The 16,099-nt window shown below is 33.1% G+C and overlaps 2 protein-coding genes across 8 annotated transcripts; one reads left to right on the top strand and one right to left on the bottom strand.

Annotated features, from left to right (window-relative positions):
• The first annotated feature begins 2,283 nt into the window (after positions 1 to 2,283).
• Positions 2,284 to 6,800, top strand: LOC121202968 (phytochrome E). 2 transcript variants are annotated; one of them, XM_041079590.1, is made up of 4 exons: positions 2,284 to 4,617; positions 4,838 to 5,645; positions 5,793 to 6,083; positions 6,197 to 6,800. In XM_041079590.1, exons 1-4 carry the CDS (start codon positions 2,568 to 2,570, stop codon positions 6,426 to 6,428), a joined length of 3,381 nt encoding a protein of 1,126 aa, XP_040935524.1. In that variant the 5' UTR covers positions 2,284 to 2,567; the 3' UTR covers positions 6,429 to 6,800. The 2 variants fall into 2 exon arrangements, with proteins under 2 accessions (XP_040935524.1, XP_040935523.1); XM_041079589.1 differs by having other exon boundaries at positions 2,358 to 4,617; positions 5,790 to 6,083.
• A 227-nt stretch (positions 6,801 to 7,027) lies between these two features.
• On the bottom strand, positions 7,028 to 12,933 carry LOC107935906 (protein MEI2-like 5). 6 transcript variants are annotated; one of them, XM_016868533.2, is made up of 13 exons: positions 12,777 to 12,933; positions 11,957 to 12,001; positions 11,728 to 11,868; positions 11,185 to 11,654; positions 10,649 to 10,807; positions 10,433 to 10,549; positions 10,175 to 10,326; positions 9,596 to 9,687; positions 8,557 to 9,499; positions 8,368 to 8,452; positions 8,218 to 8,286; positions 7,847 to 8,026; positions 7,028 to 7,656 (listed from the first exon to the last, which is right to left on the bottom strand). In XM_016868533.2, exons 2-13 carry the CDS (start codon positions 11,985 to 11,987, stop codon positions 7,534 to 7,536), a joined length of 2,562 nt encoding a protein of 853 aa, XP_016724022.2. In that variant the 5' UTR covers positions 11,988 to 12,001; positions 12,777 to 12,933; the 3' UTR covers positions 7,028 to 7,533. The 6 variants fall into 6 exon arrangements, with proteins under 6 accessions (XP_016724022.2, XP_040935525.1, XP_016724020.2 ...); XM_041079591.1 differs by lacking the exon at positions 12,777 to 12,933 and adding an exon at positions 12,610 to 12,628; XM_016868531.2 differs by lacking the exon at positions 12,777 to 12,933 and adding an exon at positions 12,336 to 12,596.
• Between the last annotated feature and the right edge of the window lie 3,166 nt (positions 12,934 to 16,099).

Genomic DNA, 16,099 nt, shown 5'->3' with positions numbered 1-16,099 from the left:
AACGGTGTTTGATGTTTTCCCTAGTCGCATTTTGTGATACGTGTTGTGCACGTTTCTTTCTGTGCAATTTAATTGGCAATTTTTTTGGTGAATGTACCTCATAAGTCCCTCTATTATAGGGATCTGATCAAATTAATCTCTATACAATTAAATCGATTAATTTAATCCCTATATTATTAAAAAGAATCAAATAAAGTCAAATTTTAATATATTTAACTTTTTCTATTTAGAAAAATCAGTTACGATTTAACATAGTCAACATTTTTAAAGTTTCTATAGTTTTATAAATGAAATATTTTATTTGGAATTGGACAACAATTGAAAAAATAAAAATTTTCAATATATTTTTTTAACAGTAAATGTTAAATCTATTACAATTTTATCTTATTTTCTTTTTTAATAGTATAGGGACTAAATTGATCGGTTTAATAATAGAATAACTAATTTGATCCAATTCTTATAACACAAGAACCTCCCCAATATTTTAACCCAATTTTTTTAAAATGATACCGTTGATTGAACCAATCAAATTATTGATTTTTGAATTGACTGGTCTGATCAATTAAATTGGCTTAATTAAATACTTGTTCAAAATAAAGAAAATCGATTCAACTAATTTTAACCCAGTTCCAAACGGTTTGTTGTCAACTGTCTAACCCCTCTCTCGACCTAGATGTTGATATGACCTGATCAAGTTTAAACAACATTGTTAAATTGGGTTCATACCCTTAAGCTATAGCCCAAAATTTAAATTCTAATTTCAAAATATTTTAATTTAACTTTTGAAGATTAATATTGTATAAATTAAATTTTTTATCGACATAACCATCAATTTTAAATATTAAAAGTCAATTAGATCTAGCATTAAATATATTTAAAACACAAGATTAAATTGTAAATATATTTTATAATTTAATCCATATATTCTAAATATGCTAATAGCTCAAGCTAGAAAAAAATTTAATTAATACTATATTAATATTTTAAAATTAAGGGATGAAGTTAGAAATAAAAAATAATCTAAAGACATAAAAGTAAAACTAACCTTCCTTAAAAATATTTTTATAGTCTATTTTCAATCTATAAATAGAAAAATAATACGTTTCAACGCACTTAAATTTACGTTCTCTTATATCAATAATAATACCCTTATCAATAAAACTAAATCTCAATCCACACCCTTCTTAATTAACTTGTGTTTGTTCAAAAATTGTTTGCTAACATTAGTTGTCCCAATACATTTAACAGAACAAGGGACTTGTAAAGAAAGGGGGTAGTTTTGGTATTTTACAGCATAAAAAAACTCGTGGCTCACATTTAATATATAAATATTATTTTTATATAAAAATTGCCTTTTTTGAGGTTGTCCATTGACTCTATCACCAAACCATTTGGTGTCTTATCCACTCTTATCATATTTTTTGTCAAAATTTTTGTCGGCATTTATTTATAAAGTCTTTGCTTTTTCTATTTTCATCATATAAAAATTTGAAGTCTAATTTAATTAGCAAATAAACTTAATTATTTTTTTTAAATTCAAACATTTTTTATTTTTTTATACATTTATAATTCATGCTGTTATCCATTTTCTTTGTCATATTTACTAAAGCAGTCCTTACAAATTTCTACTTATATCCAATTTATGAGGCTATTATGTGATTAGGGATCACAATAAAAATTTAATATTATAAAGGTATATATTTATAATCGATTCATTAACAGAATTTATGTATATATAAAATTTCAGTATACATATAACATTAATATATACATATATTCGTATATATAATTTTAATATATATATTAATATAAAGGTTAGTATTTGAGACACTGATACTATTTATTTTATAAATAATTTTAAAAATTTATCGTATATTTTTTAAAATACTTTATTATATTTTTATAAAATATTTGTCAATTTTTACATTATTTATTGAATTTAAAAATTTTACTGTATAATATATTATTCTATTATATAAAAGATAAAATAATAATTTTAAAAATAAAATAAAATAGAGTAAAACAAACATATAAGGGTTTAGTTTGTCCTGCATCTATTTATAAAAATTTTGTTCATTTAGAACGAATGGATTTAAAATTTGAAAAATAAGTTTAAAACTATTGTGATGTGATTTAAGAATATGATTATTGAGTTTTAGTGAAAATAAAGGAAAACAAAAAGTGCTCCTTATTCCAAAACAAAGGACAATGAGATAAAAGAAAGGGTCTTTATTAATTGACAAAAGTTGACGTGAATTGAGAGTGATAGTGTACTGGTACTGTAATAACTGCAAAGATGTGTCTAAGACATGTTTAAACAATATAAACCTTGATTAAGGTAATGAAAAGAACAAGTACTAACAGCTCAGCTATTCATGTTTTAAAGGCGAGAGATTAAAAAAAAGGGGGAGAAAAGAGTGTGAAAGGGTTATTAATCAATCATCCAACAAAAAAACACAGTGAGTGTGGCAAAAGCAAAGGCATGGTGACGATAAAGTTTCAGCTACTTCTTACACAACGGCCATGCTTTTGTTTGTGCTAAATAATCTCACAGATTCCTACAATAAATGGAAGCTGAGAGTGGAGAAAGAGGAAAACAACCCAAAAGAGAAAGACCCGTTGCTGCTTTGTCATCATCAGCTGCGAGTAATATGAAATCTATGGATAAAGGGAAACTCATTGCTCAATACAATGCGGATGCTGGGCTTATGGCTGAGTTTGAGCAGTCTGGTGTGTCGGGTAAGTCCTTTAACTATTCAAAATCGGTTCTTTATGCTCCACATAGTGTGCCTGAAGAACAAATAACTGCTTATCTGTCGAGAATCCAAAGGGGTGGTTTGGTTCAACCTTTTGGTTGTATGATTGCTGTTGAAGAAACCAGTTTTAGGATCATTGGTTATAGTGAGAATTGTTTTGGGTTGTTGGGTTTGGATTTGGATAGTGAGGATGAGATTAAAGGGGTGAAGGGTTTGATTGGGATTGATGTGAAAAGCCTTTTCACGCCTGCATCAGGTGCTTCTTTGGCAAAAGCTGCCGCATCTAGAGAGATTTCATTGTTAAACCCGATTTGGGTTTATTCAAGGAGCACTCAAAAGCCATTTTATGCTATTTTGCATAGAATTGATGTGGGGATTGTGATTGATTTAGAGCCTGCTCGGTTAGGTGATCCGGCATTGTCGCTTGCTGGTGCTGTGCACTCACAGAAACTCGCTGTTCGGGCGATTGCTAGGTTGCAGTCGCTTCCTGGTGGTGATATCGGAGTATTGTGTGATACGGTTGTGGAGGATGTTCAGAAGCTTACTGGCTATGACAGGGTTATGGTGTATAAGTTCCATGATGATGGTCATGGTGAAGTTGTGTCAGAAATCAGGAGGTCTGATTTAGAGCCTTATTTGGGTTTGCATTACCCTGCTACAGATATCCCTCAAGCTGCTCGTTTCTTGTTCAAGCAGAATCGCGTTAGGATGATCTGTGACTGCCATGCAAATCCGGTTAAGGTCATTCAAAGTGATGAGCTGAAACAGCATCTCTGCTTGGTCAATTCAACCCTTAGGTCACCCCATGGTTGTCACACACAGTACATGGCAAATATGGGCTCGATTGCCTCGTTAGTGATGGCAGTCGTTATAAATGGTAATGATTCAACAAAGCTTTGGGGACTGGTTGTCTGTCATCATACTTCGCCGCGCTATGTGCCATTCCCCCTTCGTTATGCCTGTGAATTTCTCATGCAGGCATTTGGACTGCAGCTATACATGGAACTTCAATTAGCATCACAATTAATTGAGAAGAAGATTCTAAGGACTCAAACCTTACTTTGTGATATGCTTCTCCGTGATGCCCCGTTGGGTATTGTGACACAATCCCCTAATATCATGGACCTTGTAAAGTGTGATGGGGCTGCACTTCACTACAGAGGGAAATGTTGGTTGCTGGGTGTTACTCCAACTGAGTCGCAGGTAAAAGATATAACTCAGTGGCTGCTCACCACTCATGAGGATTCCACTGGACTGAGCACCGATAGTTTGGCTGATGCTGGCTATCCTGGTGCTGCTTTACTGGGTGATGCAGTTTGCGGTATGGCTACTGCCCGAATCACTTCAAAGGATTTCTTGTTCTGGTTCAGGTCTCATACTGCAAAGGAAGTGAAATGGGGAGGAGCCAAGCATCACCCGGAGGACAAGGATGATAGTGGAAGAATGCATCCGAGATCATCCTTTAATGCTTTTCTTGAAGTGGTGAAAAGTAGAAGTTTGCCTTGGGAGATTCCAGAAATTAATGCTATTCACTCTATACAGCTAATAATGAGAGATTCATTTCGAGACATGGAAGAGAGTGGCTCCAAGGAGTTAGCTTGTGGCCAGCAAAATGATACTGAGACGGAGGGAATCAATGAAATCAGCTCAGTGGCATATGAAATGGTTAGATTGATTGAGACTGGAACAGCTCCAGTCTTTGGAGTTGATACAGCCGGTATCATAAATGGTTGGAATGCAAAAGTTGCAGAATTGACAGGTTTACAAGCCGATCATGCAATCGGGAAATCCCTAGCTGATGAAGTTGTTCACGAAGATTCTCAAGAAGTGTACAAAAATCTCATAGGAAGAGCTTTGCAAGGTAATCTCATCCTTGTTCAATGGTCGAGGACATTCAATATGAAATGAATTTTTTTGTTTTTGATTCAAAATTATAGTTCCGCACTTGTTTTTTCATTCATATTTGATTCAATACCGAGTTTGTGCATTTGGTGTCCTTGCTATTTCAAACATATATTTAAACACAGTTATTTACATTTTTCAAATGATATGGTAACTCATGTTTACCTAGTAATATCCAGGTGAGGAAGACAAGAATGTTGAGTTAAAACTCAGAAATTTCGAGCCTCATCGGAAAAATGCAGTAGTTTATATCGTGGTCAATGCCTGCACAAGCAGGGATTTAGCAAATGATATCATTGGTGTATGCTTTGTGGGTCAAGATATCACATCTGAGAAAGTCGTGCTGGATAAGTTCATCCGTTTGCAAGGAGATTATAGGGCTATCATACAAAGTCTTAGCCCTTTGATCCCTCCGATATTTGCTTCTGATGAGAATATTTGCTGTTCTGAATGGAATGCAGCCATGGAAAAACTGACTGGCTACAGCAGAAATGAGGTCATAGGTAAAATACTAGCTGGAGAAATCTTTGGAGGTTTATGTCAGCTCAAAGGCCAGGACTCAATGACTCGATTTATGATCATGTTGTATCAAGGAATTAGTGGTCGGGATGCTGAGAAGTTTCCCTTCAGCTTTTTCGATAGAAAAGGGAAATTTGTGGAGGTTTACATAGTGGCAAACAGGCGGACTGCTGCTGATGGGAACATAATTGGTTGCTTCTGCTTCTTACAGGTTATTGTGCCTGCCATGCAAGAAGCTACTGAAGAACACAAGCAAGAAGACAAAGAGTTGTTTACGAAACTTAAGCACTTAGTTTACATGCGACAAGAGATGAAAAATCCTTTGAATGGTATTAGATTTACCCACAAACTTTTAGAAACTACAGCCATTTCTGAAAATCAGAAGCAATTCCTTGAGACTAGTGATGCTTGTGAAAGACAGATCACGGCAATAATTGAGGATATTGACTTTCGAAGCGATGATGAAGGGTAAGTCCCGATTCAGTTCCATTATCTGCATAATATGGCCCTTGTGGTCTCAACATTACTTCAGTTTGTTCGTTTTGCTCATCATATGCAGCCATCATGGTTTGATATGTATCACAATACGTACTAATGTCTAAATCATTTCAGCAGCATGGAGCTGAGCATGGAAGAATTTGTTCTAGGGAACGTTCTCGATGCTGTCGTCAGTCAAGTCATGATTTTGCTTAAAGAAAGGAACTTACAACTCTTTCATGAAACTCCGAAGGAAATCAAGGCACTATCTTTATACGGTGATCGAATTAGGCTCCAGCTAGTCCTATCGGATTTCTTGCTTAACATGGTGCATCATGCTCCTTCTCCAGATGGATGGGTAGAAATCAAGATTTCACCTGGTCTAAAGCTACTACGAGATGGTAACGAGTTTCTCCGATTACAATTCAGGTAACTGCAATTATGTCACTGTTTGCCTCAGTTTTTGCTATGCTATGTTCCACGGTTTGTCCCATCAGAAGGAACTCTCGAGTAACAGTGTTGCTTTTTCCATGTCCCTGTAGGATGACTCACCCAGGTAAAGGCCTTCCTTCCACTCTTATTCAAGAAATGCTCGAGAGTGGAAATAGTTGGACAACGCAGGAAGGACTAGGGCTAAACATGTCGCGGAAGCTTCTAAACAGGATGAATGGACATGTTCAGTATGTCAGGGAACATAACAAATGTTACTTCCTCATTGATCTGGAAATCAAAACGAAAGGAAGACAAAAAGCATCACTACTAGAACAACACTAATAATCTCTTCAAAGAAACCCTCTCTGCTCTAAGTATGCATCAATGGGGTCACATAGATTTTGATCTTGCACCCAAAGCCAACAATTTCATGAGGTGAAGCCTGTTTGTCCATCAATGCTGGTATGAGAATTGAGAATAATCGTGTGAGTACATACATACATATTCTATATCCATATATATTATATATGTATATATACATTTCTTTGTTTCAGCATAAAGCGAAATGGAGAGAAGATGCTGGGGTTTGTTAGCTGAAAATAACAAGTTGAAATGTAAGAAACCCCGTGATATTTGTGTAATAATGGTGACAATGTAGAAGTGAGCCTGCTCATATCAGAATAATTAACTTCAAATATTTGCTCTCTCCATAAATCCTGGATCCATCCCTATTCAAGAATATTTTCGAATGACTTATAATCATTTATAAAATATGTATTCAAACTATTTAGAAGACAAATAATTGAAAAGTGGAGTAAAAATTGTTAGTTTTACAATTACATTTAGTGTCTACCACCGATAATCACGTCGACTGTAATAACATTCATCTATACCAACAATAAACTGAAAACAAATCACAATTTAGGACATGTATCCTGAGATGAAAAAAAATGCTGAGTCACTAGGCCTGCAGCATGCATAGAGCATAAACAACCATTGTCAATTGCATCCATTTCATAGAGAACCAAATTATGTGATAAACAAAAACAGGTTGTATTCTCAACTATACAATTTTCTGTTAATGGCACTAATGTTACATCCCTAGCCATCAAAATCTCAACTCTCACGACGCTTATGTCCATTTCGAAACCCCGAAAACGAAGCCAAAATAGAGAGGCCAAGGCAGAGACAGAACAATGATGCAGAAACCCCACCATAACATCCTCTCAAATACAAGACAAAAAGATATTGATGCGTGCACAAACCACAATGAACCTACAGTTTCCATGTTCGAATGCTCAGCTAGCTTAGACTACACAAAATCTGCATCCTGTCAATAGCGGGTTCACCTCTTCCTATGTTCTTACGGTCGACTATGTACGAAATATGTTAGCCTTCACTGCCCCATGAATTTGGTACAAGGGCAAAATCTCCTGATATTAAGCTGCTAGAAGGTTTCAAGCTCCTCGCCAGCATCTTTCTTTTTGGGGCTACCTGAAGAATCACCCAAGGGTAACCCATTTGGCTGGCGGATGATATTCAAACTAGAGTGTAAATGCTCTGGGATGGTCTACAAAAAAGGGGGAAAATAAATCCATTGTTATTATCATGTTTAAGAAAGGCAACTCTTGAATAAAAAGATTCTGATACTTAAACGAGTAAAAAATGGCCGAATTCAGCCAGTTATTGAAAGCCCTTAGGAGTAAGTGTATAGTTGTAGGTTATAATATAAAAGTAAGAATACCATATTATAATGCTACCTGATCGCCACCATCTGGACCCTCAGAGTGAAAGAGAATTGGGCGGCAGCGCTTATCTTCATTCATCAAGCTTGAATTCTGGAAGTGGGCAACAAGAGCTGCCTTTCCCTGGATTCGAGCATATGCCAAAGAAGCAACTTTCTCGCTATTAAACTTCTCCCACTTCTTTCCATTAAATGCCTGCATATAGTATAATATAAATCAATCCAAAGGAAACATTCCAAGGCTTCAATAGCAAGCTTGCATTCCCTTTAATAACAAGCAGAAATTTTCTTCGAAAAAAAGGTTAAATCCAATTATCCTAAATTCACCTAAATGCCTAAGACGCAAAAGTTGAAAATATATTAAGTCAAAAAAAAAAAAAAGACAACCTCGTAAAATGGTATAATGTGTGAAGGAGACAGCATATTAATAAAGGCATAGCCCACATTGCACTTATTCTGCATCACAAATGAGAATATCCATCAGCTGCAATTGAACTTAGAAGTCTAGACTGCAAATCAGATCCCCATAGTCATTACCTTAAAATCTATTGGCAAATAGAGAAAATCGTAAGTTCCCTGATGATTTTCATCAATGGCAGCCAGCAACATCTTTGAGGTATACCTGAATATCATAATGAAATAGAAATAGTCAAGGCATCAGTACTTCAAACATATTGACATGTAGTCAATATTCATAAAGCAGCAGATTATAGAGGATGAACAGACTTATTTGGAATATTTTTTATCATCAGAGTTGTTCGAGTATCTTCACCGCTAATAATTTTATCCAAGTCCAGCTGAAACTGCTTTTTGTTATCCAGCTGGTTCCGATTATTTTCAACCCGTCTGCTCCGGCCACGCTCAGCCAACCCCTCCATACTGTTTGGCAGTAGTCCTGGGTATAGGCCATTGCCTAAAAATACAGGACTCAACCTAGGTGAAGACATCATTCTCATACTTGAACCGTTCTCAGACACATTCCGTGGAATACCAATACCTGAACTCATTGGTGCACGAGAACCCATGTTAACCATAAAACCTTCATTGTGGCCTACACTCATGCCTCCAAATGTAGCAGGACTAATGAATGAATTTTCTGATGATTCTGGGAAGAAACCAAAGTGCCTTTCCAGAGGAACACCAGATGGAGCAGATCCCATGTGATGGTGATGGTGGGATGAGCCTGAGAAAGATCCTTGCCGGCCTGTGTATGGAAAGCCATGGCCATTTCCATTGGATGAAAATGGATGTTCCATAGATGATGTCGGCCAGACTGAAGAGTTTGTGCGATCTGCATATGAATTTGGATTCCCCCAAAGAAATTGTGGCCCAGACAATGTTTCCATCCTGGAACCATTTGACGGACCAAAAGTAGGTATGGTTCCATGGTATTGGCTCAACTTTGGCTCTGGAAGAGAATGGGAAAGTTGAAACCCAGTTCCATGGGTTGAATTTGCATTGGTTAATGCATGTTCTACATGACCACCCCTTGCTTGGTCCTTGCCAATCGGTGCAACTTTCACAGAGCTCGACACTTGAGGATGCAGAATAGAAGCCAGACCAGATAATTGATTGCTGGTAGTTGGGCTCATGGTCCCAAAAACAGGGGACTTGCTAAAAGAATGCATTGGACTATGCTCTATAGGACTGTTAAACTGTGCCCAGCTACCTGTCAGGAATATTGCAACATCCTCAGTTTACAAAATAAATCCCAGACAATCAAACCATATGCACACAAATGATAGAATGTAGCTCAAAGCCCTACCTGGAGGAGAATTGGTAATCGGAGAACCAACTTGATGTCTAAAACCCCGAGATTCATCTTGTTCAAGATCTTGATTAAGTTGCAACATCAAACTACAAGTTGAAAAAGATTAACAATCAAATATTTTTATCATTGCTATACTTCTAATAACAACAACGCAAGAAATCAAACAAACAAATAGTAACCGATGGTAAACACAGAATAAAGAGAGTTTTCTAAATAAAGAAAAAGAGAATGTCGATGAAGTCCAGCACGCAGCAGCCAAGATAAATGATCCATATAATTACACTTGAACAAGGCCACAACTGCAGTAGTTCTCATAGTTTCTATTTCCTTGCAGAGTTTTAATTTACAATCTACCTCTTCCAATTAATAGCTTTGTGCCTCGGTACCAGTAGAAGAGCAAATAGCAAAACACTATCAGGTCACATAGAAAAAAGGAACAGCCCAATGCTATCACAGTGTCAAATACTATAAGGAAAGACTTATTTAAGAGGGATGACAAGATTCATCAAATAAAAGAAATTACAGTTTTATACATTAGTACTAATAGAAGAACAAAGTATAAGATATACGCACTTTCGACGAGCTCCTCCAGGGCGACTAGGTTCAAGCTTAATACGTTTACCAGCTATATCACTTCTATTCAGTGACTTAAGAGCTTGTTCTGCAGCTCTAACATCATAAAACTCAATGAACTTATGGTGTCGCTTGTATGGTGTTTCCCTTATCTGTTTTTTAAGTGATGAAAAAACTTGTTTCAGAAACACTAAACACGCAATCTCATGTTTGAAGCAAGGAAACATTTTCAGAAAAGAGGAAAAAAAAAAGCATCACCTCTTTAACCTCACCATAAACCCCAAATATTTGACGAAGATCTTCATTTGAAACAGATGGATCCAAATTAAATACTACTAAAGTTCCTTGATTAACATCCTTCTCTGATGGATTATCCTGATGCAGTATAGGTTACAAGAAAAGTAAAAGGAAAAGGAGTTAATAAAAACAAAACCATGGCAGAAGAAATTATTCGGGAATAAAAATGTTCTAAACCTTAGGAATTGAGAAGTGAATGTCAAGTTTTCTCCGTCTTAGTGGCTTGTTCTGTAATGCACGCATAGCTGTTCGAGCAGCACGAATGTCATAATAGGATATCATCACAAAGCCCCGATGTTTACATGCTGTGTACAGAGTTCTAATATCACCATATTGCTGCAAAAAGGAGAAAAATAAATGTAGCAGTTGAATCAGAAAAGATTGGAAGTGACTTGTAGTTCTCGAGCATCAAAGAGCAGAGAAACAACAGGTTTGGATTGATAACCGTATAATCTAACAATTCAAAATTTCATTCTAGAATTAAGGGAACATATAGTTACAATTTCATATTGCCCAACTAATTTTATCTTGAAAAACTGGTTCTAAGGGCATTTCTGGTTCTAAGGGCAATGTATTACAATTTCAAGCAATGCATATATGAAAAACGGACAAAATAATGGAAGTATTTCCAAAAGCAGAATGCCTTTTACACAGCAGCTCTGAAAATGCAGTGTCAAGGAATGTCATCGGAAATAATTTGAAGAATTAATTACCTCAAAAAGAGCTCTTAATTCAGAATCCTCAACATTGCTATTTATATTACGAACAAATAATGTCCTCGAAGGATGTTCTCCATACGGATGTTCCCCAGCTATAGTTCCAACACCATTTGGAAGGCCATAAGGGGGCATGCCATTCCCAACAACAGCATCAGAGAGACTCACTTTTGACATGCCGATGGTCAGGCTCTCCTGTGGATCAGTTTCTAATTCCATACCTCCACCACTACCAAAAAGATCATACTCCTCTAGATCTTCCAGTGAATTAGGCAACCCACTTAAATCAAAATCATCCATTATGCCTGCTAAAAGCTCATTCTCATCATCAGGAAGCAAGTTTCCAAGTGCATGAGCTTCAATATCCCCAAGTGGATCATTGCCTTCCACATCTTGACGTAGGTTATTTAGATCAGATGTAATACCATCAATAGATTGATAATTATTGTCCGTATCATTTAAGTTCACTGCATATAGTCAAAATAAGGTCAGTCTTTCCTTAATACAGTAGATAGTCTTTAAAAAAGTGCTAACACTTACATTTTTCATGTGGAAGAACAGGCAATGAGCTAGAAAAGAGGGTAGCATCAGTTGAGGCATGGTATGCATCAGAACCAGATAAAATCCCCCATGCACTTTCCACTTTCTTAGATGCATTTGCTGTTGGAATCTTAGTAGGATCTAGACCACACACAATTAACAAGATCAATTAAATAAAAAAAACACACATTGCGCATTGGCAGTATAACATGAACAATCGTAAAATTACCTGAAACCAAATGGTCAACAGACTGCTTCATTGCATTGCCTTTTTCTGCCAAGAACAAGGGAACAAAATATATATCAACCTTATGAAACATAGATCATTGCATGCTTGACAACCAATTTGCTACTAAGAATAGAAAGAAACATAATCTCAAAAGTGTTCTGAAGGGAACATGGAAAAGTTAAATATAAAGTCAAACCAACAGCCTACATAATTAACTTTGAAAGATCCTCACACCATGAAACATGATGAAATGGTATCACAAAAAATCCAGACCTTTTAAGCCTAAATAAGTTGAAGACTTCAAAATGGAATTGAAGTTCAAGTAAAATTCAGAAGTCTTATCCTTTTTTTTTCTTTTTTTTTTTATCTATTTACTAACCTAAGTTCTGATTCTCCAAATTCATCACTGTATAAAAGTGAGACCAATACCAAATCCAAAATCCACAGGAAAAAAAAAACCTTCAGCAAAATTAAGATTATAAAAAGGTCCAAAAGGCACATAGTATATTTATATATTCGTTAGGTATAGCAGCTGAAAAATCAGTGTTTTGAGCAATACTCCTACAATAGCAATCAAACTATTCTTTAATATCCAATATCAGAAAACAATAACGGCAAACTCAAAGACAAACAAAACCCAGAAAGATGCTAACTTTAATATCAAGGCTCAAACTTTTTTGCTCAAAAACAAAAACCTAATTCACATTAGACCCAAAAAAACATAATTTTTTCAATATTCTAATAAAAATCATAAAAGAAACCCACCAAAACAGTAAATTGGACATAAAAGGAAAAAGAAAGAAAAAAAAAACAAGATTACCTGAATGAGGTTCAAAGAGTGTGAAAAATTAAAGGGAAAATAATTTAACTGATTTTCAATAGAAAGACTCTCTGCCACGATCACACGCAAACAAACAGAGAGAGCCGTGAAGAGAGAGAGAATTTGAAGTAAAAAGTACTTTGCTTTCTCTTTCCCTCTTTATAAGACTTTAATGGTTTTTCTTTTTCAATTTTTTTCTTTAAAAAAAAAATTCTTTGTGAAATAATGATGATTGGACGAGTGGAGTTAAAAGAGCAGAGAATGATTGAAATGGAGAAAGAGAGAGAAATAGAAAAGGTCTAATTATTACTCAGTCACTGTAAGTCTTCTCATTATTGAAATTTAGTTCTTTTATTTTTAATTCTATCAATTTAAGTCCTTATACTTGTCTGCTTTAAAAATTAATGTGCAATTAATGAATTTGTTAACTTATTTATATTAAATTTCTATATTCATTGCCAATTTTTATTTAATTTTTAAATTAAATCTTTAAATATTAAAATGTTATATTTTAAAGAGTTTGAGTCTAGGCCTTCAACGAGTTGTCCTTTAGATGGATAGTATGACTACAATCCGATTGATTCAAGATGTGTCAATTGAGTTTCACCATTCAGCCATGTTACGAGCTATTAAAGAAATTATTCAACATCTTTAGATGATTAGGGTGACGCATATACTCAAAGAGGGTAAAAGAGTACTTGACAGGCTGGCAATAATGACATTTTCAAGGCCTTTGAGCATGTTTAGCTGTATGCAACCCTCGAATAAAATTCTTCAAAAGCTACATGATGATCGCTCTGGAATAACTTTGCCCCACTTAATCTAATTATAGCTTTATGTTTCTGTTTGTACCGAAAAAAATTATATTTTCAAATTTTAAAAAATGTATTGATAGTATTTTGAATTGGATTTTAATTTTAAATTATACAAAAAGAAAGATCAAGTTTTTTGATTAAAAAAACAGAGGAGCTAGACTGTCAAATAATATAGGAACAAAATTTTTAAAGTTAAAATAGTATAGAGACTAGAAGTATAAATAAACCAATAAAAGAATTGTGTTGAGAATGTGGGGAATTTAACTGTATTTAAATATATTTTTGGGGTCCGAAAAACAAGTTCGATAAAATATAAAAAACAAATATAAAATATTTTTACTTTGTTGATAGAGTTTAATTCAAACTTGACCCGGCGTTGAGGTAAAATTGCAAAATTGCCATTAAGTTGAGATTGGTGGAAATCGTGGGGATGAGGACGTGGATACGATAATACTTGGACTTTTTTGGTATAAAAAATTAAAAGTTAAAAGGAAATGTTCAAAATAAGAGAATTTAATAAAGAATTGGAAAATTAAAAGATAAAAAAATTATTACTAAAAATAACAATTTTTATTTACTTTGGTACGTAAATTAAAATGGATAATGTGTTGATAAAAAGCATAAGGATGACGTGGCAGGATTAAATCCGTAGATAAGCACCTTTTTTTGTTCACACTCTAGGCAGGTTTACAAGTCAATAATGTTTATCTTTGTGTGATCCGATTTATTATTTAAAAATTAATATTCAATATATTATTTATATTGAATCTACAAGAAATCGTGCATTAATTAGAATATTTTATAAATATTACTTAATTTGTATTACAAGTTATTTGATGCTTTCTAAAAATAAAAAGCTTTTATACAATATTTATAATTTAAAAGATTTATTAAATCCAATAATCATATTTTAATAGTTTTTTTATTAATGAGGGAGTCTTAGAAAACAGGGGAAATTATTTTATGCACTTTTTTACCAATCATTTATTTTCTTTTTTTAATTATTTAATAATATTTTAGGAATTTTTTTATATATTTAACATATAATTTTGGTTTTTTACCCTAAATCTGAAACTAAGAACCTCGAATCTAATCTCGAGCTCAAAATATTAAACTTTGACCCTAAACTTCAAATACTAAACTCATAATATAAACATTGAACCATAAACTTAAAATCTTGAGGGTTTGAGGTTCAAGTTTAAGGTTTAAGGTTTAAGGTTCAAGTTAGATGCTCAATTTTAGGGTTTAGGATTTGAGATTCGAGATTCGAGGTTTGGATTCGAGTTCAAGGTTTAGCTTTTAGGGTAAAAAAATTACTAAAATTATGTGTCAATGATATGAAAATTTTATTGAAATATCATTAAATAATTAAAAAGATACCATAAATGATGTGATGTAAATAATTCATAAAACAATTTCTCATGTTTTAGTTTGAGGAAAGATTTATAAAAAATAATATATATTTATATCTTAAATATTGAAAATAAGGAAATTTAATTTAGTTTACTAAAAATAAAGGGCACCAAAAGGGGATAAATAAATTATCATGATGATATATAATCATAAAATAATTAGTGGGTCACGATCAAAAGCATATTACAAGACAATAATTTTGTCATGTATGAGATTATATAAAGATTTGATACGTTGTTATTGTTATATTTAAATATTAGAATTAAAATTAAAACATGACATATATTTTATAATATAGTAAAAATAATAATATTAAAATAAATATATGAAGATTTTTAATAAATTAATACACCAAAATTTAACCTTATATATTATACAAAATTAATAATATCATCGATAATACATAAAATAATATAAATCCTATTATATATATCACCAAAATGTTTTAATCACAAATGGTGAGTAAAAGTTGGTATAAAGTAACATCTGATAATATAAATTCAGTCTTTGAGTTCTATCATTGAGACAACCTTTTTTTCTCTAAGAATATGCTGTCGGAATATTCCTTTTTTTTTTAATTTTATTTAAGTGATGGTTAAAATATGAAAAATAAAAACTAGTGATTTTCCTTACTGTATCATACACTGTATCGAATAAGTTATTAACAATTGATTAAATGTTGTATATATGTATTTTTTTATTATTTGTTTTGAAAGTATATATTTATATATAAAATTTTAGGGATAAATCATAAAATTATATATGAATTATAGTTTAATGTGTAATTATATATATATGATTTTGATTTTGAGTAATTTTATAAATAAAATTTTAATTTAATCAAATTCTTGTAAATTATTAACACAATTATTAACATCATTTTATGTCTATATATTGCATACATGGATAATTATATTTGTTCAATATAAAAATAAATCGATGTATTATTTCTTTAAATGTGTATGATTAAATCAAAATTAAAGTTTTAAGTATACATTAGAACCACAATTAGAATTTATGTATATAATTGCACATGAAAATCAAAGTTCATGATACTGAGACAACACATTAACAAATCCAAAAGTTTTATTTATT

Source organism: Gossypium hirsutum, chromosome A10 (assembly GCF_007990345.1).
Source record: "Gossypium hirsutum isolate 1008001.06 chromosome A10, Gossypium_hirsutum_v2.1, whole genome shotgun sequence".
NCBI classification, from domain to species: Eukaryota; Viridiplantae; Streptophyta; class Magnoliopsida; order Malvales; family Malvaceae; genus Gossypium; species Gossypium hirsutum.
This window is presented reverse-complemented; position numbering and strand designations above follow the sequence as displayed.